Source organism: Anabas testudineus, chromosome 21 (assembly GCF_900324465.2).
Source record: "Anabas testudineus chromosome 21, fAnaTes1.2, whole genome shotgun sequence".
NCBI classification, from domain to species: domain Eukaryota; kingdom Metazoa; phylum Chordata; class Actinopteri; order Anabantiformes; family Anabantidae; genus Anabas; species Anabas testudineus.
Window position 1 is genome coordinate 15740196 of NC_046629.1, and position 26936 is coordinate 15767131.

The window sequence follows — 26936 nt, forward strand, 5'->3', positions numbered from 1 at the left end:
ATTAACGCTGTTAAAGAGCTGAAACTTGTCAACCTATTCTGCACAGATTATAAGGTAAATCTATGTATACCTAATAGTGCATCTGTCCACCTAATCTTTATAGAAAAGACTAACAACAGCATGCAATGAACTGTGTTTCCCAGTGCTCATCTCTACAGAAGCACATAACATGCTGTAAAATAAAATGTATGGTACACTGTACACCGTTGCTATACTGTTGAAAGCCTTGTTATAAAACAGTGATGCAAGAATCGCACAAACTGAGGGAATGGTGTGTGACTGTATTTATCCTTTCTGAGGGGGATTTCATCCTTGACCAGCGGAGGAGTAAATGTGGTTGTAAAGGTGGTGGAATATGGCCAATATCTCTGGGCACAAAAGAGGAAATATTTTTAACACTGCCAGGAAGAAGGTTCTGAAAACATGCCTGTATCTCAAACACGCATCCGCTCTGTTTAAAAAAACAGCACAGGCGGGTGGAAGGAGGGACTACAAACTCAGGTCACAGGTGGGTTGAGCTGACAGCACCCTGACATGTACTCACATGTTGAGTGGCAGCTGCACCTTGGCATGGGCCAGCAGCTCAGAGGTTATGGATGCCACTTTGGGTGGCACCAGTACCCCTGCCGAGGAGGGAGAGGGACCTGGGGGAGATGCATCCTGAAGACAAACGGAGACGTACAAACATTTAAAACAAATCATTTTGCAACATGAGCCTGCAGCCATTTCAGCTTTTCAGTATGCATCCTGGGTATTATTCATATGGAGCCAAAACACACTGAACCCCAGTGTGAATGCAACTAGAGGCAATAAATATAAAAGCAGCATGTAGCCAGCTGAAAGCTACCAAAAAGAAGAATGAGGTAACTCACATTAAACTGTCAAGGTGGATGATTGAGAATCTGGTTTACAAAGAGTAAGTGCATATTTAATGCGTGTGTTTACAGGCTGACCGGGAAATAAGGTGGACTGATGTTGAGTGATATGGGTTTATCAGTAGTTGTAGACAGTTGTGTGCAGTTACGCACTGCGGCACAAACTGCAGCACATAACACCCCATATACTGTACCTTTCTGGTTGTTAATCATAATAATAATAATAATAATAATAATAACGCACCATTATTACCATAATGATCTCAATTGTTATTAACATACTAGGATTATAATGCAATTAAGTACTGTATATTTATTCAGTACTTAGAGTTTTAAGTTGTTTTCATTATACAATATTCATATTTACATTTTTCCACCCAAAACTTGCACCTATAAGTTACATATTCTTAAGGATTAAACAACCAAGCGTAAAGTAAAATAACAAAGCAATAACCTATAATTACACAAGGGGCAACCTTTCAAAACACAAGTACTTTATCACTTCTGCACAGTAGTGGTGTAAAAGTTTGAATGCAGAATCTTTATTTAAAAAAGATTAAAAGTGAGTTATCTCTATTTTTCCTCAAGCAAAGGTTCGGATACCCCTACTGCTACATAATTACTGTTTGTGTACCTGGATGCGTGCAGCAGCTCTGGGGTCAGAGGAGCTAATGAGGATTGGGTGGGAGATCTCCATACTGTGCCTGTTGTTCAGTTGGGCGGACCTCTGACTGACGGACAGTGCTGTAAATGAATGACGCTTCTTGGCATTTTTCTTTCCTTCACCTCTTCGATGGCCAGACCCGTTCCCGTTGGACGGAGAGGCGCTAGGGGGGGGGCAAGGGGAGCAGGGGCCCAGTGGAGCTGGCTCAGAGCTTGGACCAGGAACATTAGTTGGCGCTGGCTTGTCGATCTCCATTAACTGTTTGGCTGTTTCATTTAACTGAGCATGGGAGAAGACAAGAGAAAAAGAGAAAAGAAGATCACGTGTTACATCCCAGTCCTCAGTGGTTCACATACTGTACATTAAAAGATCAAGTGTGCTTGTTCTTGTTGGCAGCTTTTAGACTAGGAGCATAACAATCATCACTTGTAACAGCTGTTCTGGTGAGGCTCCCTCTGTGTGGCACCCGCTCTCACTCCTCTCTTTGTCAAACACACACTCGAACAAGCCACCAAAGGGTGAGCATCCCTTTTTGCATGTCATGATCATTCTCTCTCGCTCCTCGCTTTTAGATTCATTTCAGTTCATTCTTGGAAAAATCTGCTACAGCTCCTAGTTCATTTACATTTTAAACACCAGGACAGAGCAGTTCTGTCTCAAACCTGTCTAGTCAAACTGTAAAATTCAAAATTAAGTCATGATAAGATACACTTTTAATGAAAAGACAGTCTTAACATATAGAATATTGCTGTTGAGACAATTCACAGGTAATTATAAAACGTGGTAACGTAGAACGTTACAACGCATAAACTAACACGTTAAGCGAATGTTTCCAAATGTTTAGTATTTGTATCTCAATATTAACAATCGTTATGGACATTCTTGCTAATTCATGTAATCTTATAGCCCTTTTATAATATTGTGGCTCATGAAACTTTAACATAAAGCGTACACATGAAGTCATGTTTACAGACAGCATCAGCTTCTGCCACCCAACAAATTTACATCGAAATCGTGTCTGCTTAGTATTACCTCAAATTCCTGAACACCCCCTGAAAAGTCAAGTCTCTCTCTCTCTCTCTATCTGCACGTGTGTGTGTGTGTGTGTGTGTGTGTGTAGGAAGAAGAAAAGGACTGACCCGCCTCAGCTCAGTGTTGGTGATGTTGCATTTCCATATTAATAGATATGCTAATCAAAGCCAAATCATATGCTAATGAGCATGATAGATTGATGCTGTGGATATAACTCAGTTTGCTCTCATGAGACACACCAGAGGACACACACACACACACACACACACACACACACACACACACACACACTCACACACACTCACTCACTCACTCACACACGCAGACACTGAAGGTCAGGGAGGCAACACACTACAGTTTATTGCAGTAAATCAAGTAACTTTTACACATTCAAGTCGGTGCCTCCACATAAATACAATAGTGGCCAGTCAAACACAAGCGCACTCACTGCAATGACTGCTGTGTCAGTTTCTCTTTAACTACTGCTATGGTGCCATGCTGCAGTAAAGGAGATAAGGAAGAGAGAAGGACAGATGTTGTTGACAGAGACAATTCTTCACTTGGTGTATTTGGCTGAAGGAAATCTCCAAGGTCATGTGTTAACTGTACTCTGTGTCTTTTTGGGGGTGAGTGCTCTCTCCAGGTAATATTGAGACTTAAGCTGATGAACTGGAATCTGCACTGCGAAAAGGGTAAGCCAGCAAGATATATGCATACCCATGCCCATGCACACAGTGGTAGGTATGTGCCAAGTCCCTCCTGCTGCTCAGACAGCAGGGTGTATGAGGGGAGACAAAGAGAAAAGACAAATAGACAGAGGCATACTTGATGCAGGGCACGATGTGTGACCCAAGCTTCTTCCAAACCTGTCAACGACAAAACAAATCTGAACAATGCTCCAAAATGTATCTCCTATTTGCATGAATTGACACAACCTGTACCCAAACATACACACTAAACTCAAACTCACCTCCAGTACACTGATCTACATCCGCCTGAGCCCACACCGAATCTTCCAACAGTGCTAAACTTATACAACACACTGCACAACCCACTCAGCACACCTACCCAAAGTCAAGCCTGCAGCAAATTCAAAACAACATAAAGTCACTCCAGGTGTATATGAACTCAGGAGTGTGTACACTGAGGGTGTATGCACCCGCCTGACACACAAGCCAGCTTCACACATTTTAAAGCCAGCTGTCATGTACATCTACTCTTAGGTTATCAGGTCTTCAATATAGATGAACGTATATATAATAATGACTGAAGTTAGTTAAATCATTTCTATGATGCTGCTGGTCTGTTTCCATCTGTAAAACACTCAAGTAAACCAATGGTGCATAATTGATGAGTAGGAGTTTATAAAAAAAACATAAAACTGACAGAATATTATTGTTTATTATATTATTATTATACCTCCAGTGTAACTGCTAAAAAAAAAGAAAACAACAATACCTGTTAGGAATTACTCTTGAGCTCAGTAATGAGCTCAGTTTGTTGACAGAGACATGAGAAAATGGTGATGATGGACCTGCATCTGATTCACTTCATGAGGCTATTTCTCAAACTGATTGGTGCTTCATTTATTGGCAAACTAACTAATCTAGCACTGGATAGATTGCCAAATTACAAAATAATATTAAATCAATTTGAAACACCATTAACAAGCTTCAGAGATGGACAGCAGTACCCTCTTCAAATGCAGGAACTGCCAATTGCTCCACATATGATCCATATAATTTCTAGCAAACCGGTGATGTCCAATCAAACCCTTATCACCAATCTATGTATTTAGACAGGCGAATACTAGCAACATCTGTCTGCATTCACATGTGACAACAGCTATAAAAGCTTCCTCGTACCCACACCCACACGCACACACACACCTGCTGTGCCAGAGTGATGGAGAGGTCTAAATTATTGATGCATCTCCATTTAATAGGAACCCCTGTGTGTCAGTTTGCATTTGTGCTGACTTTTCTCATTTGGCTAATCTTCATTTCCTAAGAGAATAGTTTTGTCAACCAGCTAATTTCAGGGATATACGCGGGTAACAAAGACTCCACTCCCATGTAGGGCTAGAGAGAAACAGGGCAATATGATTAAAGGATGACAAAATAAGAAAGAAAACATGAATGGACTAGTTGTTTTATGTGAACAGCACAAGTTCCCTTTGTAGCAGATGAAAAGCAATATGTTTAAAAGCATCACGATGAATGAGAAGTCATACTATCTAATCTCTGCTTAAGTAATTTTTTCTAAGCCATAATGCATGAATACACAATACACCCAGTGCACTGGATCTGACCTTATGACAGGCTTATTACCTTGACAAACACAACATGCACACAAATACACAGCGGTACTTCCCAGTGTGAGTGAACCTGCCGTCAGTTTTGAAGGTTTCATCATTTGTTTTCCACAGGGTCACAAGAAAATCAGTGTGTTCACACATTTGTAGTGACAGAGGGTGAAGAGAATCCTTAACAACAACATGAAAGAAGGATTTACACATCCTTGCCGTTTCCACCAATGGCTTTTTACCACAGCTTAAAAGCCTTAAATGTGATCCAGAGCAAATTGTGCATGATATTTTTTTTTCAGTTGCACAAGGATTAAAGTAAACTATATTCCAGTCATGACAGGCGTGGCACTATGAAAGGAGGTAAAATGTTCAGGGTGTTGCAGCATTTTATCCTTTTACCAAGAAGAAAACTGAGTTACACACACTTCAGCTAATGCATTTTTTTTTTTTTTTTACTTCTGGGTTCAAAATAAACATTCGGTTGTGCATTTCAACAGATAAGTTGATAAATGTACAGAAGACACCCTATGGAAACATCATGTGGAGCCTCAATCAATCCATCACATCAAAATCATGACTGACAGAAAAATGAGCACTACACACGGAGCTGTAAGGGCAGTAGAACAAGTGAATTGGATGCAGTGTCTAAATCATGGTATGTGCTTCTAGCCATGTTGTACTGCTGATGGCATTTGTCAACAGCAAACACCACACTGAGGATTACACCAATGGAGCACCCAAGATTTCTGAGGGACCTTGTGGCTATCTAAAACCATTATAACCATCTTCTCAGTTACACCCCAATCTCAACATGGGGCTTACTGTGTCCCTCCTCTCAGCACAGGGGGCACTACCAACAATAAATAAATAAAGCATCACTGGTTACCACTGTCAGTGACCTATTGTTTCCCCATCAGCTGTACTTAGTATTTAGACATTGCTTTTTCACTGGTAATGCACCTGTAGATGACAGAGAAAACAAAAAAAAGCCCTGGCATCTCGAGTTATGTCACGTTGACGGTGGATATCATCATACTTTAGCTGTGGGAAAGCTACTAGCAATAGAAAGAACATGTTAGTTATTTCTCATCAAAGCGTACAGGATCTACTTTTCCCTGGAGAAACAAAAAGTCCTGCCTCCTCTCCCCAAAGCAGCAGAATGACAAATGGAAATACCTGCGTTCTGCTGCACCACCACTGTTTGAGCTTTTGCAGCTCCTTCTGTAATAACCTGTGTTTGTGTCACGTCTGTGGGTTTACCTCCACGTAGAGAATAGGAAAGATGCCGATCTTGTCTCCCAGCATGCCTTCTGCCCAGTTCTCATCCACTCGCCTGATAACTGTTAACACCTCATCCTGGAGAGAGATAGGAAATGAGTGCAACTAAACACATAGACATAAAAATAGAAATGCATGTGCTAATGCAATAATAGTTAAATAAATACGTTAAAAAGCTGCAGTCTGAAGCTCACATGTGTTGAAGCTGACTGTTTGGCTCCAAGAGATCTATAGATTGAGGTCAAATTGAATTCTTACAGTCTGTAGCTATTGTTTTATCTGGATCCAAAGATTTGCCTGGACTATTTCTGCTACCCAAAATCAAAAAGCTACTCAATACTGCAGCACTGGGTACCCATGCTTACCAATGCCAATACAGTATGTACATAGTGTTCATATCAACACATTATAGCTCACACATCATGTTCCTTATACACACACCCACAGACTTCATTAGCGAACTATTTTTCCCTCTGCTGCTTCTCTTGTCACATGAATATAGGGGTCTTGGTTGGACCATTAGGGATGACAGTGATAATGCTGGTAAATGACTGTGTATTAGTCATACTGAGTAATTACCACTCACACTGAGAAAACAATATCACACACACTGCTTCTGCATGACAACACGCATGTGGCAAGCCACAGGGTCCATGTGTCTCTTTGCAAAACTGTGGCTTTTTGTAATGTTTAACCTGTTGATTAGCTTTGCCCTATCAAAATAATATGATCTATGGACATCTCATTATCTGGTAATCAGACTGTAGGGGGTAGTTCGTTTGTGGTGAGGTGTACAAGACACACTTAAAACACCCACAGTGTGCAGTGCGCGGTAATTTAATATATCTTCCTCTTCCTCTCTCTACAGATGCACTCAAAATGCAGAGACAGACTGGGTTTGTCGGGCGTTCATTTCTAGCACAAATGAGCCTGTGTAACAGCAGGAACAAAATGATAAGCTTTGAGGAAGAGAGTGGTTCAGCGAATACAAATCACTGTTTACACCAAACCCTACCTGGACACACAATTCTGAAGGTGTCTTCTCTCTTCTTCCCTTGGTCTCTTCACATCTGTCCTTTTTAAAGTGTAATTTTAAAAATACTTTTCTAATGTCAACCTCCTACGTCATCCACCTCTTATTTAATGGAGGGAGAGATCTTCACAATCCAAAGAAGTACTATACCTACCTAAATCTCAGGTAAAAGAGACTCAATGACCTGAAGGCAGTCAGACCTGAGGATAATTGGTTGCAATCCTAAAGGCAATCAACCTTAACAGGATCCAAATAGAGAGAGACATGAGTACTGGCAACAGCATGATGCTAATTAACAAGTCCCCTTGTCAAGTCAAAAAGAGCAGAATTACATTACTTCTTTTCTGCACTTTCCACTTCACACTTTCCATCTGCTGTGAAAAACAAATTTGTTTCCTGCAGTAATGATGCATTAGATCATCAGAGTGAGAGGGAGTTTGTTTAGAAGCCCTCCATTGTTAAACATGTTGATGCACAGACCTGAGATCCATGAACTCGACTCAACATTAGACTGCTTACATGTATACTCTAATTTAGACAAAGGTTTATCATTGTTCTTGGTTACTAGGAACCACGTAGACCCTTAAGAAGACCTCTAGGTTTCTCCGTGACTACAGTACGAAGACATGTATTATTATTATTCTTACTTCCTGTGGAGAGATTACACTGGAGAATGTTTCTCTTGGCTCTGATACAGCAGCATCTGAGCAGTTGTTTAAATAGTATTTTAGGGACCTTTACAGAAATACCTTTGTTATTCTTTGCAACTTAAAATAATAAAATATTTGACTTAGATAAAAAAAAACAAAAAAAAACATATACACTATTTTGACTGTTTTGTGATGTTTATTTCAGCCAACCACAGAACAGCCTGCTAGAGCTCATGCATCATGCATCAATATCAGCAGAATAGAAGATTATTTCAAATAATCTTAATTATGTCAGGGGAAAACTGCAAAAAATGTGAAGGCCAATAACATTTTAAAGAAAAAAAAAAAAAAGACGTACAAGCAAAATGTGGAGTTGAGCGTGAAAACTGTAGTTCCTCTGGGAAGGCACCAAGCAGAGCAAATACTTTGTAACTTGTTTGAAGTTGCACTGAATCAATCTGAAGATAAGAGTCAGTACTAATAAATTATTAGTGTGCTACAAAAACACCCTGGTTTAACACCACAGATAAGGTATGCTGTTTGTTTGTTAGCGGCTACTTCGATATTTATGCTGTTGTAAATTCTGAGTACATCCACCCCTCAAATCTCTCCTCTGATTCATCCGTGAAGTCAGCCCGCAATTTTATGTTGCTATTTTTATTCTGTGCCTGACATAAAAAAAGTGTCATCCAGTCAGTGTGTACACAGCATTTGTGTACGTGTGTGTGTTACCTTGCTGAAGGCCAGACAGTCTTTATCCTGGTCTTTGTCTTTGACCTCAAAGTCATACAGCGCTTTGCCCTGGGGTGGAGTCTGGCTCAGGGGACGCAGCAACTGGATGTAACTGGCAGGCAAGAAGCCATGGCAACCATTGAGCTCGCCATGGTACCAGTTGTCATCTACTTTGCGTCGCAGGATGATGATGTCACCCTTGGAAAACTGGAGATCGCCTGGTTCTTTGCCTTCGTAGGAGTAAAGGGCTTTCCCGCAAGGCAGCGCTGGGATGTTCTGAAAAACACCAACAAACATTTATTGTCCAAACAAACTAAAAGCATTTACACAGATGATCAAAACAAAGCAGTGCATATATTATTTTTCTTGTGCTACTCTACTGAGGAACAACATTCTTGAAGCTGCTTAACACCCTTCAAATGAAACTATTTGCAAAGGACCATCTCATATTCGCATCAGCGTGACTAAGACCAGAAAACAAGCCAGAAAAGATACCACTACAACAAAACACTCTGATGCTGCTGTTTTGGAGACACCTACACTTCAACCTGCTGTTTCCTGTGGGCACAGCAGATTACCTGTCAGTTAAAAGGTGGAAACCAGGGTCTCGGTAAGAATAAGATGTTCTTTTGTACTGCCAACCCACGTAGTGATTAACATAAAAGGTGAGGTGAGAGATATGTTTCTACATTAAAATGTTCCACAGAGCAACATTAAGTGCATTTTAAACCTCTACAGAGTATTAAAAGCATTGCTGTCAAGCATTAGAGCCACCGTGTTGAAATTTTGCCAACTGACTGCACCTCGCAAACCTTGAGGTTGACTATTTCCCAAGTTTACTGTGAACTGCTGTTTCATTATATTCTTCCTATTAGGCAGCTCTAAAGTGTGCCTTGGTGCCATGACTGGAACAAATCAGTTTCAAGCGTGTTATGAGACAATACAAAAATATCAGTAACAGTCCGTTTGCATTGTTCTCTCCTCATTTAATTTGTATATTTGTGGCAGAGCATATTAGATGGATGGTAGAAATGAGGCAGTAACTCCTGCAGTGATCAGTAAATTAAACTGACACAAAAAAAGAAGACAGCTGCAGGGGCAAACTGGTTTTGTAGCAACTCAAAACAGTGAAAAATCCAATATGTTGCAAACTGCTGGCCCAGAGACAAATTTGTAGAGTAAGAATAGTTGGATATGTGTTACAAGTTTCATTTTATTCCCCCCAGCAGTATATGAGATATGACTGGTTATTAAAATGTTTGCCAGGTAATTGCTGCCCCCACCTTGGGCCAAACACAGTAATTTTGAAAATGGCAGAGCGCTGTGATGCACGACTCCCTGTAGTTTCATCACAATCAGGTCTGTGGTGTCTCACTTATCACATGTCAAAGGCTGACAAGGCAGGCGCATACTGCCCAATATACCCTCCCAGAAGTGATTTCTTTACATGGTGCCACGTGTATCTAGAAACTGATCAAAATGTTCCTCAAGCCATGCAAAAATTCAGTGCACTGCAAAATTCCTAAATAACTCCTTAATTGTCCAGTCATAGATACATGGCATCTTATAAATGGTATCATCTGGGAGAAATCCAGATTTTTTGCGTGGAGCATGAAGCTTTAACCTCTGTGTTTTACCTTTATGGCACGTATGTGCCTATTCCATATGCATTTAAAGGGGACGTGAAGGATCCTCTACCATTTTAGTCCTGCTTTTGACTGCCTCTGTTAAAATCTGAGAGCATTTGTTTTAAAATGTACTAAAGATTGCAGGAGGCAGACCTGTGCCTGTTATCATAGATCTGTTAAGGGGAAAGCTTGGCAGGCAATGCAACAGCATCTATCAGAAGGTGAGGAGGGCATCAATTAAGATATAGTAAAACCCACTCAGATTCACCACATCAGACTGACTAATGTCTTTACTTCCTACAAAAAGATCCAAACTACATGCCGCAAAAGTTACATTTCTATATAGTAACTGAGACATCACCACAGCACACCTGCTGTATGTTCACATTCTCCACCACACACGTACCAAAGCAAACACTGCAGGGTTTAGCACGCGCTTAAAATACTGAACATGTTCTCGAAAGAGACGGGTATTAAAAGGAAGTTTATCTTGAAGAAGATCCAGGTAAATAAACAGCAGTGTGGAGCAGAAAAAGAGAATGCATGAAAGAAAAACAACGTCTTTTCTTTCCAGAGAAGGTGTTTACAGTAAGACTAACGCATACATACTTATGAAGACGCACTCGCATACAGACTGATTCTCCCCAGACGCTACCCTGAAAAGAACAGCCTGAGGCTCCACAGCCTGACTATACTGAAATCAGTGGTGACGCAATAAGAAGAAACAGACATGCACAAATACACATAAAGAACAAAAACAAAACAAAACAGAAAACTACTGTTACTTTGACTACTATTATATCTACTACCATTTTATACAATTACTATGACTACAGCTAGTATCAACTTTTGCACCGGGGCATTCAGGAAACAGCTACTACACAACTGGAAAAGACACAAAATGTGTGTGTAACCATGTTTTTGTAAGTTAAGTTAAATGTCGATAAATGAACTAAACATACGTCTAGTTACTGCACAGCACTGTGGACCTAATCTGTATTAAACCATGATCTTTCCACCACCTTAGCCTTCTGCTGTGAGCGATTAAATGTTTTAAAGAGTGAAGCAGCACCCTCGCTTTCTCTATTGCACTGCTGAGGTTCCTTTGACCGAGGCGATCGGCAACAGCTGCACTGGAGGAGGACAGGTGGTGGATAGTAAAGGAGATGAGAGAGGGAAGAGGCAAAGAAAGAGAGGAAGGTGGTAAGGATAAGAAGACCAGCATCACTTGATTCTTGTTTCCCTGTTTTCTATGTCACTCTCCAGTTATTTCACTTCTATTCTCTCTTTGGGGCGACCTCCTGGAGGCTGTTGGAAGGCATCACCAGGGAACTGGGATGTTTGCTGCTGGATGTCAGGAGGAAGGTCGCTACGCTTACTCTGCCAAGGGCACCATCTAAAACTAGGCACAGGCTGTTGTCTTTCGCTTCTCTGAGCCTGGGGCAGGAGGGTCACACTGCAGGTACGAGGCCTTTATTTGAAAAAGATACCACCTGAAATTAAACAATGGGCCCACTCTGCTGTTATATTTCTAGTTATTGTTAACTACTGTTCATACATACTGTAACTCTCCACCAAACATACTGTACACAATAAATAAACTGCCATTAAGTTGCAGTTCTAGTTTAAACAGTAATAGAAAAATGTCAAATTTAACATTTACTTATTTCTATGCATAGAGCTACAAAATCCACTTTCAGCTGCAAAGGTTTAAGATAAGATATATTTAAAGCTCTCTTAATCTGGAGTTTTCTTGAATCCAGGTACCAACAGCAACTCAGTATATTAGCAATTAAAAGATAACTGACACTTATTTATGATGTCTTGATTCTAACTTTGGGCGACATAATTATGTCTTGAATGAATAATAAGGACATGAGTTGTGGTGTTGAAACTATAATGAAACTTATTCTATGAAGTTTTAAATCCATCATATAAATGATAATGATTTTCTATTTTGGTTTTCTAACACAGGGAGAACAGAAACTAGCCTGAACGGTGTCATTTCAAGTGAGTAATTAGAAGAACTTGATCTTTGCATCACATAAATGTGAAAATTGATTTTTACTGTTGTACCTGCAGCAGAATATTATTAACAAACAAAATACACACACACACACACACACACACACACACACACACACACACACACACGCGCACACACGCTTACCCCTGTGGTGCAATAATTAGAGTTTGGATTTTTGCAATGGACAGAAGGTGTGTGTGTGTATGTGTGTGTGTGTGTGTGTGTGGGTGTGTTTGTGTGCGTGCATGAAAGAGAGTGAATGTCCCCTGCCCTTGGGGAAACACACAAACATACGTGTCCCCCCAATGAGCCACGTCTGAGACTCCCATCTGTTAAGGTCTGTGTGTGTGTGTCTGCTGCAGCCATAAGGTACAGGGAGGTGACTTGTCCAGCACGAGTCTGACTGCTCCATTGAACAAGGCCCCTTTGAGACACACACAAAAGCTCACAAGGGCAAACTGTCGACCCTGCAGTCAGCCGCTTGTTGTGGGTGTGTACCCCTTCTACCAAATGTTTCTTGGTATGTTGGACATTTTTTAAAACTAACAGTAACTAGATCAATCAGTAAATGACACCCAGTGCTTTTTGATAATTATCTTACCTGGACACATTTAGTTGATTAAAAAAATGTTTGGTGTTTGATACACAACACAAAAGTTTATGGGTGTGGATCTATATTTAATATATTCACCACCCACTTCCTAGTGCTGGATTACACTGGGAGTCCTACCCAGTGTCTCTGAACTCTGCTGCTCACTGGACGTTTTCTCTCTTTCAGACCATTCTTTATAAACCCTAGAGATAGTTGTCCATGAAAATCCCAGTAGTAATCAGTAGTTTCTGAAATACTAAGACCAGTCCGTCTGGCACCAACAATCAAGTTTCCCATCACTTTTCAACTTCAGCACATTGTCCTGACCACGACTGGATGCCTAAATGCACTGAACTGCTGCCGTGTGATCGGCTAATTAGACATTTGCGTTAATGAGCAGTTGAACACGTGCAACTAATCACGGTTGATGAGTTTATATCTTCAATTTCACACTAAGTTTGCACACGATAACAGAACCATCAATTACCAAGAAACCCTATTATCAGCCTACGTCTAAGTAAAAATTAGAAGTATTGACAGCATGTACTCATGTTGAGCTATAATTAATACTTGACATCTGTCATATTGTTCTTCCAGAACACCACACACACCAACATCTTCAAATGGTTTCACTCCATACACTGTATATACACAACATGTCTAAGTTTACGTCATTTTAGTTTGAAGCACAAGGGTTTTTTGTCTGATGCTGTAAAAAGCAAACAAGCTTAATCGATCAACAGAGAACTGCCAATGATTTAGTTAACTGATTAATCATTTGAATAATTCTTACAGAAAAAATGCTGAAGAATTAGTATATTTCATCCTTACAAAAGAGATTTGCTTTTCTACACTATTTTCAGACGCACGCATAAATGCCCAGCACTATAACAAGATTACAGTCTACATGTGACACACTCACACTCACACAGAGCTTATTAAATCAATAATTAACAGCCCTGTGTACGAGAGTCGAGAGCAGCTCTTATCCTTGTCGATCTACAGTGACACCTCTTACCCACGGAAATCCAACAGCACATTCATATTATCGGTGTTGGCACTTAAAGCGATGTCGTGTATGAGTTTCTTGAGAGTCATATTGATATTTTCTAGATGGAAAGCTCTTTTTGCCACTATTTTTATTACTGGGTTTAAAAGCCTCTGAAACAGCCTTCCAAAATGAAACACTTTCTAACGAAGCTAGGGCGACATTTTGAGATCATGTTGAGAGCTTTAATATACTTATAAAGACAATAAATTATTATATTATTATTATTATTATTATTATTATTATTCTTATATGTTGGTCATTTCCACTATCTTCTGAAAACCCAAATTATCCCACTGTGTATTACATCTTTTTAAATAAAAATCCTCTTTGTGACTAATACAAGGAATCATTAAAATGCGGTACTTATTATGTTTTTGAACATTATTTCACAGTGTGACCAACTCTCTTTTGCTTTAGTCATTTTAAAGACAGATTTTCTTTTTTGCTTCCTGACATGTTTAAATATTTAACTAAGCAAACCAACAAACTACACCTTCATATTTATGATCACTTGAGCATTTCTAAATTCACATTCAAACAGTGGGAATAAATGTGCCATTAGGGACAGATATTTCATTTGACAACACCCTCCTTAGCTGAAACAACTGCTGCTGTTGGGCTGCAGTTCGAGAAGAGTTAATAATGTCGCCCATGAGGGCTGCAATATGCAGCTACAGCATATCCCCTACGGCCCCCATAATAAACAAAGAGCTTGAATGTGCACACTTTATTTCCCTCCTATTAGCTGGACACAGTAATTGTAGTCTACACACCCCCAATTGTTAGAAAAGTTTCTTTTCAAGTATATGCAACAAATTGACTGTACTGGCACTGTCATTGTTATTGTGCGTGTGGTTATCTGACAAGAATAGCTGATATTTTTAGCTACTTCATACATAATGTCAAGAGGATAAATCCTACTTTAGTGACTTTGGTGACAGACTTCTTTCTAGTGACACGTGAGTTCGACTTGTGGTTTTGAGTAAAATACCTCAACAAATGACGAATAGGTAGCCATTAATTATAATAATCATTCATGTCTCATTGGGAACAATGAACCTGGTAATCCTTTATCTTCATCTAACACAGTCATCAGGTCCAAAAAGTTCATTTACCCAATACGAACAAACACCTGCAATACTAACAACATTCCCCAGCATTTCCCATCAACCCCAGCTGTACTTTGTGTTTAGTGCTAATTATACATTACATTGCAAACATTAGCAGAACACACACATACACACACACACACACACACACACACGTACAGAGAGCTGTCACTGGGTGCACGTTACAGTCATAGCCCTACAACTGAACCCTACAGGTAGATTTAGCTAATCAGGCATATACATTATACAGAACTTTATCATCATGTATGTGACCTTATGTACTACAAACCTGAACTTTTCTGAATCATACAACACTGAGCTAGTGACACTCTTTGGAAAAGCAGTGATCTCTTTAGGAGAGCTGGTCCATCCCACTGTGTGTTTAACTGTGACAACTGGATTTGCTCAAGTCCCCTTTTCTTTACCTTCACCTTGACATTATGTTGCCTTCAGGCGCTATCACTCCAGCTCCACAAAGGTTGTTTTTTTGTGTGCGTGCCCAGATTCCGCAGACAGAAGGAATCTGTGTATGCTCAAACTGATTCATTTAACTATCTGCACTCTAACATACTTACAACAATAATTAGTTAATAAAAGGAGCACTTGTGAACACTGATGTCTGAGTATTCGTTTCCGTCTATTTATTTATTTATTTGAGAACCGTGACTCTAAAAAATGAAACTTTGAATGTGGAATGGGGAAGCCTGTTGTTGAGATTAAGTCATGGCAACTAGACTTTTCTTGATTTCTTAATTTAAAACAAAAAGACATAGTTAAGGGATTCTGAAAATCAGAACAATGTGATTAGATTGGAAAACTGAGACCAGGAATCATCAGCCTTAAGACTGGATCAACCATTGACAAAATGACATATAATTGCTTCTAGCATCACCATTAATTCTTGGACAAGGCTGAACCTATGTAACACTCTTTAAGGTCTGCTTCTAGTTACACACATGTCCATGCAGTTTACAACAAAAGAGGCACCACAGTGGAAATGCATTGCTGCTCTTTGTCGTCATCGTCTAACTCTGATTAGCTCTTACAGCTGTTGGGCTCAATCCATTCCCACTGGATGTTTTTAAGACTCAAATCTCATACTGGAAATGGAGCTTGCAAAACTTGGACTTGCTTCACACGGCTAGCAAATAAAGCAATTCCCAGCGTTTCCAGAACTGTCATATGGTACAAGTTTGTTTTTAATACAGACTCTGGCATATAAGGTACAGGCAAGTGCTCCTTATACTAATGGTGAGTTATAGTATATTAGTATATGTAACAAAAACATGGTCTAGTATTCTGACTTGCAGAACACAGCTAATCACAGGGCTGCTGATGAGCACAGAGCCTCAGTGACTCTGGCTTCATTTTACACTTTGTTCACCTGCACAAAAATAGATCCCAGTATGTAGAGTGTTAAAGTAGCCACATGCAAATCCCCATGGCTCCCCTTTTGTGCTGATGCAGTGTTTATAAATGAAGTCACACATTCATTAATATGTAGATAGTTATTCAATACGTGAACAAATGGAAACCAAAAACAAGCTGAATTAAACAACACACCTGTGGCACAGAGTTAAGTTAGTCAAACACAGTGTTACTGTAAATAAGAGAATACTTAGCAATTTCTATTTTAATTTTAATACACTGCATGTGCATTTCATAATGTGTCTACCGCCTGTTGGGAACATTTTTGAGGTTTCACTTCAAAGGCAACATTTGCATACTGGGTACAGGATGTGGAGGGGCTTCAGGTTAAGTGAGCTTTGAAGGAAATGAGAAATAAAAGGGACTAAATGGTCTTGTTTGGAGTATCGCGACACATCCCATATCCTGGACGCGCTCGTCTGTCAACTCTATAGCTCAGCAGCCCTAACATTCCCATGTTGAGCCAATATGTGTGAGTGTGTGTGAAGGATGGTAGATGGGACAGGATGTTCCACTGCGCTCATATCCCCATCCATTTTTCCAACGCCAAACCATTCTCAGTTCCCTGTAGTCAATCTATTCACCTCCCTACAGACACAAACACACACACTTTCTCTCTCTTTAACTGTGATTACTCCGCTCCCTCTTCTCTCGCTCATCTGTCCTTGGAGGGGCACTGGGCCATTACAACTTTTTTTTTTCCTTCACAGTGTGTGTGTGTGTGTGTGGTTGTGTGAGAGAGAGACAGCTTGTGTGTGTGTGTGTGTGTGTGTTGTTATAGCACAGTAAATCTGCAGAAGTCTTTTTCCACTCTGCCGTGAGAGCGACATTCCATCAAGCTGTGATGTTTTATTGGCGCAGACGCTCAAGTGCGACACAAACACATATTCATGCGAAGACAGAGAGGTATTACTGTCTGCTCTGATAATGTTAAAATCTTCAGTAAAAACTCTTCTCTGAGATACAAAAAAAAAAAAGTCACTTGCGTGCCCATAGCTTCACCTACAAAATCCCACAGTTGGTGCCAGAGAATAGATAAATGCGCTGTATTTATTTCTACATAAATAATGTAAAGCAAAAACTTGTGTCAGCATGAAATCACACTCATGCAAACATCAGAGTACACACACAGACAAACACACATACCCAGGCTGTCTGGCAGTAATTCAGCACACTATTGATTCACTTTCCATCTATAATTCATGATACAACACACACCTCAGGTTAAGTGGAGACACACACAGACTGGCAGTTTCTGAGAAGTAGGAAGATGAGAAACACAACACCGCTCACTGCGTATGAACTCGGACGCGCACACACACACACACACACACACAAATACACACGTCAACAAGTCTAGCCGGCGGCTACGAGGAGTTCATTCATCTGAACCTTGTCTTCACCTCTCCATCACTCCCTGCTTCCTCTTCCTCCACGACTCTTCTTTTTCTTCATTCTATTAGCATATCACTCCAACCTAGCAGCTCTGTCCTCTCACTCCCCAACAAACTTCCTCCCATCCATCCATTACCTTTTAGCGCTTATTCTGTTACGGGTCGTTGCAGGGGCTGAAGCTGATCCCAGCTGACAGTGGGTGACAGACATCGGTCTTTAGTATTACAACAGCTTTATGGTCCCTATGTGTGTGCACCTGTAGTCGTGTTTATAGAGGCTAGCCTTACAGACTGAACAATTTTTTCTTTTAGATTCTATCTAAACAGGTGACATATTATACATAAAAGTGATTATAAGTCTTTTATGTGCAATAGCAGCACAGAGTAAATTTTGGACTAATAAATCCTATTGAAAATGTGTGTTATATCCAAGTGCTATAAGAACTATGCTAATCAGAAGAAGAAGGTATTTCAGCATTGCCTCCAGCAGAATAACAATAGATTTGATTATTTTATTTCATTGTTGTTGTAGTTAGAGTTGTGCTTTATGCGACTTTGCTTTGACTGATGCCAGGAATACTTCTTTTGTTTGAATAACATTTAATGTCATTACAAATCTACTATACACACATATACCTTCCCTTAATTACTTTAATAGGTCCATATGCTTCAAATTATGGAAACACGTGTATAATAACAGCTTTACCCTGCGCCAGTTAAGACGTCAAAGAAAACTGTAGTTGGTCATGCCAATGTACAAACACACAATTATCTTCAATCTGTCCTTAGACATTTATACAAAGTCATCCAAACTTTCATATTCACACTGAATGCGGTTTGTGAATTTCATCTACAATGTTCTTTCATAATTCATTGTCAGGCTCCTGTATCAAGGGTATTTGACTGAGTGAACGAAAGAGAAAAACGCATTGACAGGAAAAGAGAAATGGAGCGCAAGATGGGAAGGAGTAGTGACAGCAAGCTTTAGTGTCGAACGCTCTGGGATTACATGCATATTCATAACACTCATTTCCATCTGCGCTGTGAGAGAAAGAGTGGCTATGTGAAAAAAAAGGAAAAACATACAGCAGAGCTTGTTAACTTTGCAAGATGTTCAGTGCCGTCGTGAAAAAGATGTCTTACCTGATCAATCCGATCCAATGTGTCGAAGCAGGAGATATCAGTAAAGACAGGGAGGAAATAAGAAAAAGACAGGAGAATTTGTACTATTACTTACTGACTTAATTACCAGATTAAAAATGAAATGCAGTTTTTGCTACACCAGCTGCTCCAACTGAACCAACACTTCAAAGACTACAGAAATCTAAAAAGTCAAAGAGGTGAATCTTAACTACGTTTACACACTAAGCCGTGGTGAAGCCGTGTCATCATTAAACACATCCTGCAGCTGGGTAAAGTATGCAATAAACTACATAAAACATGAAATGCCACCTGATGCTTATGTGGCTTACATCTATCTACATCTTGAAATGTAGTTTTAACACATTTCTATCATCTTGTGTGCAGCTGCTACAATACACACAATTAAAAAAGACATCATGTTTTGCTACATGTTCATTCATTTAACAGCTGAGGCACCGAATATATAACAGATAGCTCGTTGGAACTCAGAATTTGTCAAGATGATGAATGCTTGTTGCTCTCGGCTCTCTCTAATGAAACAGGGCCAGCGTGATTCAGTAAATGACTGGGATAGGACGGAATGATGACACAGATTAAGTTATGATCTTACAGGAAGAAACAGTCATAACAGTCAACAGTCCTGACCTATAATGGTGCTGTATCAAACAAGCTGTATTGCCACACCTGTGTATGTGTAACACAGTATAACAGTACGATTTGCTATTATGATTATTATTATTATACCCATCTCATCCCCTTATATGTGTTGCGACAATATACAAAGATACACTCCACCACAAAACAAAACAACATATATTATATAAAGCATTATGAGTTTTCAGGTACAAAAAAAAAAAAATCATTCATCAATACTAGAAGTTCTAAATTCCCACTCTTGTTTAACAGTATATATGTTTACAGACAACTCCTCCAACAAGTTTTATACCCTTCAATGACTTTTTGTTGTTACGAAGTGCTGTATTTTAGATGAGTTAGTGTGGAAGCTTCAGTGTCTTGCTACTAATATCGCGTGACAAGCTTGAAAGTACTTGTACAGTGAAATAGACCATATTTCTCTGACTGATTAAAGGACATAAAAACGAGAGATTATTCATCATGAATTGTGATTGTATCATCATTACAACAAAAGGATCAGACAAGAATTTCTCCACAATGGAGTAAAGGGAGAAAGAGCTTTGTTGTGATCCATAAATCTAAGGGCCGGGATCCAGTAGGCTCATTTTCTTTAAGCCTCAATGCCATAATACACTGTTTTGTTGTTCATAATATAACTCATTCAATAATATAATTCATTGACCTCTTAGGTTGAAATTGCACATTAACACATAGATTGATTCCAATTATTTCTCACTGAACTCCATCCATTTAGTTATATTTTTTATATTTGTTTTAATTGTTTTTAAACAATGGAGTGCAAACTGTAAAAATATTTCCCCCCATGTTCCTAACTGACAATTGCTTCAAAAAATATCAGTGACTGATTATGTCTGACTTAAAAAACAAACACCCAGATAAGTATTAAAGCCTGTTGTTTAATTTGAATTCGCTTCGTCTCTGACATGTCTCCTTGCTGTCAGTCTGTTTGCCGTTCAAAAAAACAGAGCTTGGTTAACAGGGTCAGAGGTAGGAACAGGAACAGGGGGTTAACAAGCCTTGTCAGTCCGCCCGTCATTAGCATCCAGAGGTCCCACTGGGCTTTCATGATGTCGCTGCTCTTTTTTGAAGCCTCTCAGTGGGATTCGAGTAGCTGTGCTCATACTGTCCATGCTTGAGAGCTGAGTCAATTCACAGCCATAAAGTTTAAATGCATGTGAGAAGAAACATGTTTTTTTTTTTTTTAAGCCAGATACTATTATTACAAGGCGTGAGGTTTTAACAGCCTTGTAAAAGAGCTGAATTAGAGAAAGGATGACAGGGGGCAGGTGAGGTTGCTAGGGTGTGCCCTCCCTATTGGTCCCCTCCCCAGCTAGACCCCTGTTACTATGGTGACGGGGGGGCTTGAGTGACAGATGGTTGCTGAGGCGTGTCTGCTTTTAGAGCACGAAATGTGTCAATCACAGTCACAGACATAAAGAGCTTAAAGGCTATACTCATGCTGTACAATATGTACTTCAACGTGGTGTTTGACCTATTCTCTGTGTTTTAAACTACTTAAGAACGTTCTGTAGGAAAGTGCTTAAATAATGAGCAAGTCGGCAGCTGACACTAATTCTATTTATATTCAACTTTTCCATCTCTCAATAGACAAATCTTTATTATTAAGAATGGTTTTAAAATAAGAATAATATACAACTAATTATTCACTTGTGTCCGCGATTGGACAATTTGGAGAAGGAACATATGTAGAAAATGTTCTTCTGAAGAAATGTGTAGAAATATTTTCATTCAATATTAGATATAAAAAAACATACATCTTGCAAAATATATTTTGAAAGCAAACGTTCATGATTAACATGTAAATCAATGTGTATCACGCCCGTACATACCCTGCACTGGGGTAGGAACATTGCAATATGTACTGAGAGACAGGGGCATTAGGATATCGCCTCAGTACAAACTAGTAAACATGAGGCTCCCCTGTGATGTCCCAGTCCCAGAGAAATAGAGACATACATTAAAGCAGAATTCAATTTCTGTACTTCAGTGTAGACCTCTGACTAAGATAGTCTGAAATTTAAGCACACAGAGAAGTCTTAACAGATAAGCATGGTCTGATTCAGAAAACTGAACTCTAATATCTGAACCAGAGTGAGACATCCTAATGTAAATAGTGTCGCTGCGCTAGTCTGATCGAGCAAAATATGTTAACCAACTGTCAACAGAACGCTGTGCCAGTCTAATATTTTAGTCATACACTCCAAACTATCCAATCAAAAGCATATACACACATGCATGAGTAATAGGGCCAAAGGGAACGCAAACTGAAGTTCTTCCCCTGGGCTCCACTGAGTACTTGTTGAAAAGGAGATTCCTCCACCATGATGTCAGTCCACACTGTGTTAAACACACACACACACACACACACACACACACACACACACACACACACACACACACACACACACACTGACAACAAAGACGATTGGAGGGGAGATGTGACCAATCAGCTAACAGTAACATGACAGCAGTGTCTATCTTTTCTATCTTTCTTCTTCTTCTTTGCAACACCTCCTTTCTGCATGTCTCTATCTTTACATCCGCCTCCTCCTTCCACCTCCACCTGGCATGTTTCCCTCTCTATCACATGTCACATCTCTGCCTCTTCCTGTCTCTCTCTGTCTCCCTCTGCCTATCTTCCTTCCTTCCTCCTATGTCTCATCCAGTTGCTCCAGGGTGTCGTGTTTTTTATTTGTTTTCTGTCAGACAACCATTTTCAAAGGCATATTAATAGGACAAATACAGCCAAAATCAGAAATGATGATTCTGTGATGTGTGGTCAAGTAATAATAACAGGGGACTCCCTGTGAGTACATGCTGTAGTACATGTTTGTTTTATTGTTTAACCAGGCAGATCCATTTGAGGCTAGCAACTTTTTTTCTTTTTTGAGGGAGCCTCCTCTCCATCCTCTCCACACACCGCCTGCCACCCTGTAGATCTGCCCCTGCTAATCTCCCAAACATGCCTCATTACTGTAGTGAAATTCTTTAAGGCTGCTTAGGTATTATACAGAGTGAAAGGGGGGACTAAATTCCCCCCTGCAGCACAAAGACAGACATTTACTGGGATTTAATTGCAGACTTGGGAGTCTTCCATCACAGGGAACATGGCAAATAGAGAGAGGCAGAATAAGAAACGGACAGAACACAGTCTTGACACTAAATAGTACTTTGGCTGATATTTCCCCTGGTGTCATGACTGTACACAACTCCTCTTCCTTCCAGCCACCTCTGTTTTTTCACATTTATTTTCTAAACCTCTTGAAACCCTAACTAACTACAAAAACCCCAGTAACTTAATTAACCATTTCATTTCTACTGTCAGTCGTAGCTTTGGTCGTCAGCTGCAGCTTAAAGATGAGCTACAGGTGACAATATTAAATGTAGCTCTTTGTCTTTGCAAGCAAGATCACAGTGTTCATTAAATGATAAGCAAATAAGTAATCTACCTCCTCACTTGACTCTGGTAACAGTATGTCCTCTATGCTGGTAAATTGTGCTGTCTTGTACGACCTGTTTAATGCTGTAAAACAGATGAGCAACTCCTTCCAGTGAATTTCCACCATATTACATGTTGGTGGTACAGATAAGCTGCGTCTTCTCTAGTTGATACTACAAATTTGATTTTTAATCAAACTCTGGGATTCATATTACGAAAATAAAGTTGATTACAAGTTGGCACCACAGATATATCAAATAAATAAGGAAAAATAGCCTCAGGATTAATTCTTTGTGCTTGGACAATAAGCCAAGTACAAAGGGTTTTATTCCCTAGCTTATAAAGATCATCCTACTTCATACCACTACTCTTTGCTACTTGCACCTGTGTAGATCCTAAAAGTCACAGTATCTGCCATAAGAAGTGTCTACATTGCACCATATCACATATAGCCACCCCTTGCGTGCACTGAATGTGTGAATAATTGCCAGCATGTACTGTATTCGTTGCCTGCAGTGGTTAATTTAACACTTCATTACAGCTTGATAAAACTACAGTGTTAGCTTAGAGAATCTAAAGCATCCAGTGAGAAGGTTTTATCAGAAAAAAAGTTAATTCTATGGAGACAGAAACATCAGGAGCGGAGATACTTTCAACTTTTGTCAAAAGAAAAAAAAAAAGTCTTGTGCTGTCTGATAGCAAACTATGCCTGCAGTGTTGTACTGATTTGCCATCATCAGACCTAATCTCTTTTGTAATGTGAATATCTTGTTGATTTCAATAAAGTTCATCCTGTGAAAGATTACCTTGCCCCACACATCTTTTTTCTCTTCCACATCAATGGACTGATTTCTGAATAGGTTCTTATTTACTGAGAATTGGATCATTTGCAGCTGAAAATGTATCGTACTGAACTGCATGAAAGGGTTTAACAAAAAAAAAAACACACACAACCTTTGACTTCTAAGAAAATAATTCTAGAAAAGATGTGATTAAAATATGGAAACCAGAGCAGCCGGGGACAATTTTATCATCTTTTTTTAAGCCTCTTTTTTCAGGTGAGAACCTGCCCTAAACATGTGCCGTATACATCAAACTGTGCAGGATATTACAGCCTAACAAAGGATGCTAATGCGTTCTGATGAAAGTACTTAGATCACAGCTTTATACGCCCGTCTATTTTGCAGGGAAAAATCTCTACTTCTGAATAGGAGGCATAAACACAGAGCATATGTGTAAGAGGCACCAGTCAGATTGTAGTGATGGAAAACAAATGTGTATAATTATAAGCTTATATAACTAAAACCTGATTGTTATATATATATACAAATTAAGCCATTAAGCAGTTAAAGATGAAAACAATAGCTTTAATTAATTTAACACAAAATAATACTGAACAGGGAGCTGTGGTTTACATTCATCATCATGCATGATGGGCACAGAATCAGATGTCTCAGAGTGGTCACTGGTCAGGCCGATCAAGCTTTAAACGTAAAAAGAAAATAATATCTGTGAATGTAAACACGTTGTGTGTGAGCGAGTGAGTGAGTGAGCAATGAGAGCCCGTTCTCACGGAAGACACGGGCGCTTTATAGCGTCCTGTAGGGAGTGGGACCTGTGCCAAGTGGGACGTGTTATTATGTGACTCTGTGGGATGAGAACGTGTTGGCAATGATGATACAGTGGAAATACTCAGGACCATTTCAAATCCTCTCTGTGGAAAAGTAAACAGTATTTTTCCCAGTATTTATGCAAATCTCCATTTCAAAGTGCACAAAATGCATAATTTCTGCTTCCTTGCACCTTGTTACTTTGAAATGCTAATTATGGCTGTGGTTCATGATCAGTGGCTCAATGTGTGTGCATGACGGTGTGTGTGAGTGTATGAATATGTGAGGTAGAGTGTGTCTAGTTTGTATAGCCCTGCTGTTGACTGAATGACATCTTCAGCTCTCATTTGTCCCATTTGCTCTCATTTGTCACACTCACACTCACACACACAGCTGTGCACTGTTCTGTATTTATCTTCATGGACTGGGGGGGGGGGGGGGGGGGGGGGGGGGTGCGAGGGGTAGAGCTCCACCAGCCATTACTCTTCATATATCAAGTGATAGACTCCACCACCTTACTGGCTATTGCACCTTTACATATCTCTCACACAAAGACAGCCATCTAAGTAAAGGTCACGACCTATTTAGGGTTCATTAATCATGCATCATGAACTGCTCTGATAGGTGTGTTCACATTTAACAAGGGGTGGAGACTGACCTTTGAAGAGCGAGCGGGGCAGTTTGTTAGGGCCTGCAGTATGAAGTGGTGATATGCATTATTACTGCATTTGGCTCATTCTTGATGTCATATTAAAAGGGAGGTTGAATGAAAAATGTATGGATAATAGAAAATAAAGGGGGAGAAGCTAAGCATGAACTGAGTAGTAGAAAGAGTAGATTGTGGCATCAGATGGTTTTCTGATCAATCTCATATTTCCTGCTGAAATTTCATTGGATCATTTTTTGCTGGGGTAACTAGAGTCATAGAATCTCAGTGGTAGATGGACTGACACATTTCTGGTCATGACATCTCTAGTATGATCTGGTTGCTCTTCATGTCTTCCCTGTAGTTGACTGACAGTTTAATGCTCTCACTTGTTCTCTCCTAACTTTTCACATCCTGTCACTGTGAGATTTCTATTCTTTTCTTGCCGTGTAAAAGACGACTCTCTCTATTCTCTCTACAGTATGTGGAAAGAAAGAGGTCCACGGGAAATGACAATGATGCGAAAGGACGGAGAAAGGACAAATGTAGCATTTGGGAATATGTGTCCTTGCACAGAAAAATAATAAGAACACTGAAATGAAATGTCATTGCCGAATGATACCCAGGAAATGCAGTGCAAACACACTGGAGGAATGATCAAAACAATGAGAAGTGTCACATGTACTGTAGGAGCTCATTTATAAAAACATCCGCGCACTAAAGTAAGAGAGATAGAAAACGTAAACACTGCTTCCTATGCAGAAATTGTGATTTGAACATCCGAGCGCGCTCCGAGCAGCTGTGTGTGGCAGCAATGGTGAAGTAAAGTGAAATAAAGCTGAATGTTTTAATTAGCCTTCTGAGACAGTACACTGCAATTTATATCAAATTACTCTAATAATTATACCCTGTCGTAGGAGACATTGTTAATCAGTGTTTGTTTGTTGTTTCGGAAACAAGATAAATGACAAGCAGTTAATGAAGTGTGATGTGTTCTTATGCACAAGAAAGGAGCAGTCTCCTTAGCGCTTCTGTTTTCCTCTGCGTGTGTGCAGAGGACCCCGGCATCATAAAGGAACGCACACAGTATGTTGATTTCTAATGCACGCATTCTTACTATTCTGACTATGATCATTAGCATTGCTAGATAAATCCTATAGCAGCAAACCCACATGCTCATAAATAGCTGGGTAATTTATGCCGTAATTTCCACAGGTAAGGTGAAGAAATGCGTCATGTTTCTGCGAAGATTGTGCAAGAAAGACTGTGAACTCTGCAGAGAGAGTTGACAGTTGAGGGTGTGAAGAGTGAGGTGAACTTCAGATGACTGTGGGCCTGCTCTGAGGAATGCGATTATGAAATCCTCTTCGCCCGCTACACTGATTTACTACGTACTCACTATAAACTATGTGAATGACAACAATTTGTTCACACAACTCTTGTTTCGTTTCCTCCTTTAGCAGATTTCTTTGTTGATTTGCACAAAAAATTATGAATTATAAATAGCACTGTTTTGGAAAAAGGCACAAATCTGCCACCATTACAACATTACTATTCTTGTAATAAAAATCGACTGGCACCTGAGGTAATTGAGGCTACCCAGAGAAGCACCTTTGTATG

General features: G+C 39.7%; 1 protein-coding gene across 1 annotated transcript in view; it reads right to left on the reverse strand.

The window, feature by feature from the left end:
• The window catches only part of LOC113173518 (E3 ubiquitin-protein ligase SH3RF3), a 66335-nt gene that overhangs the window by 16439 nt on the left and 22960 nt on the right, over window positions 1–26936 (reverse strand). The window contains exons 2-5 of the mRNA XM_026376946.1: window positions 8573–8848; window positions 6140–6235; window positions 1510–1818; window positions 545–660 (exon numbers count right to left, since the gene is read on the reverse strand). Coding sequence (XP_026232731.1) covers window positions 545–660; window positions 1510–1818; window positions 6140–6235; window positions 8573–8848 — 797 coding nt within the window. The remainder of the gene's footprint in view (window positions 1–544; window positions 661–1509; window positions 1819–6139; window positions 6236–8572; window positions 8849–26936) is intronic.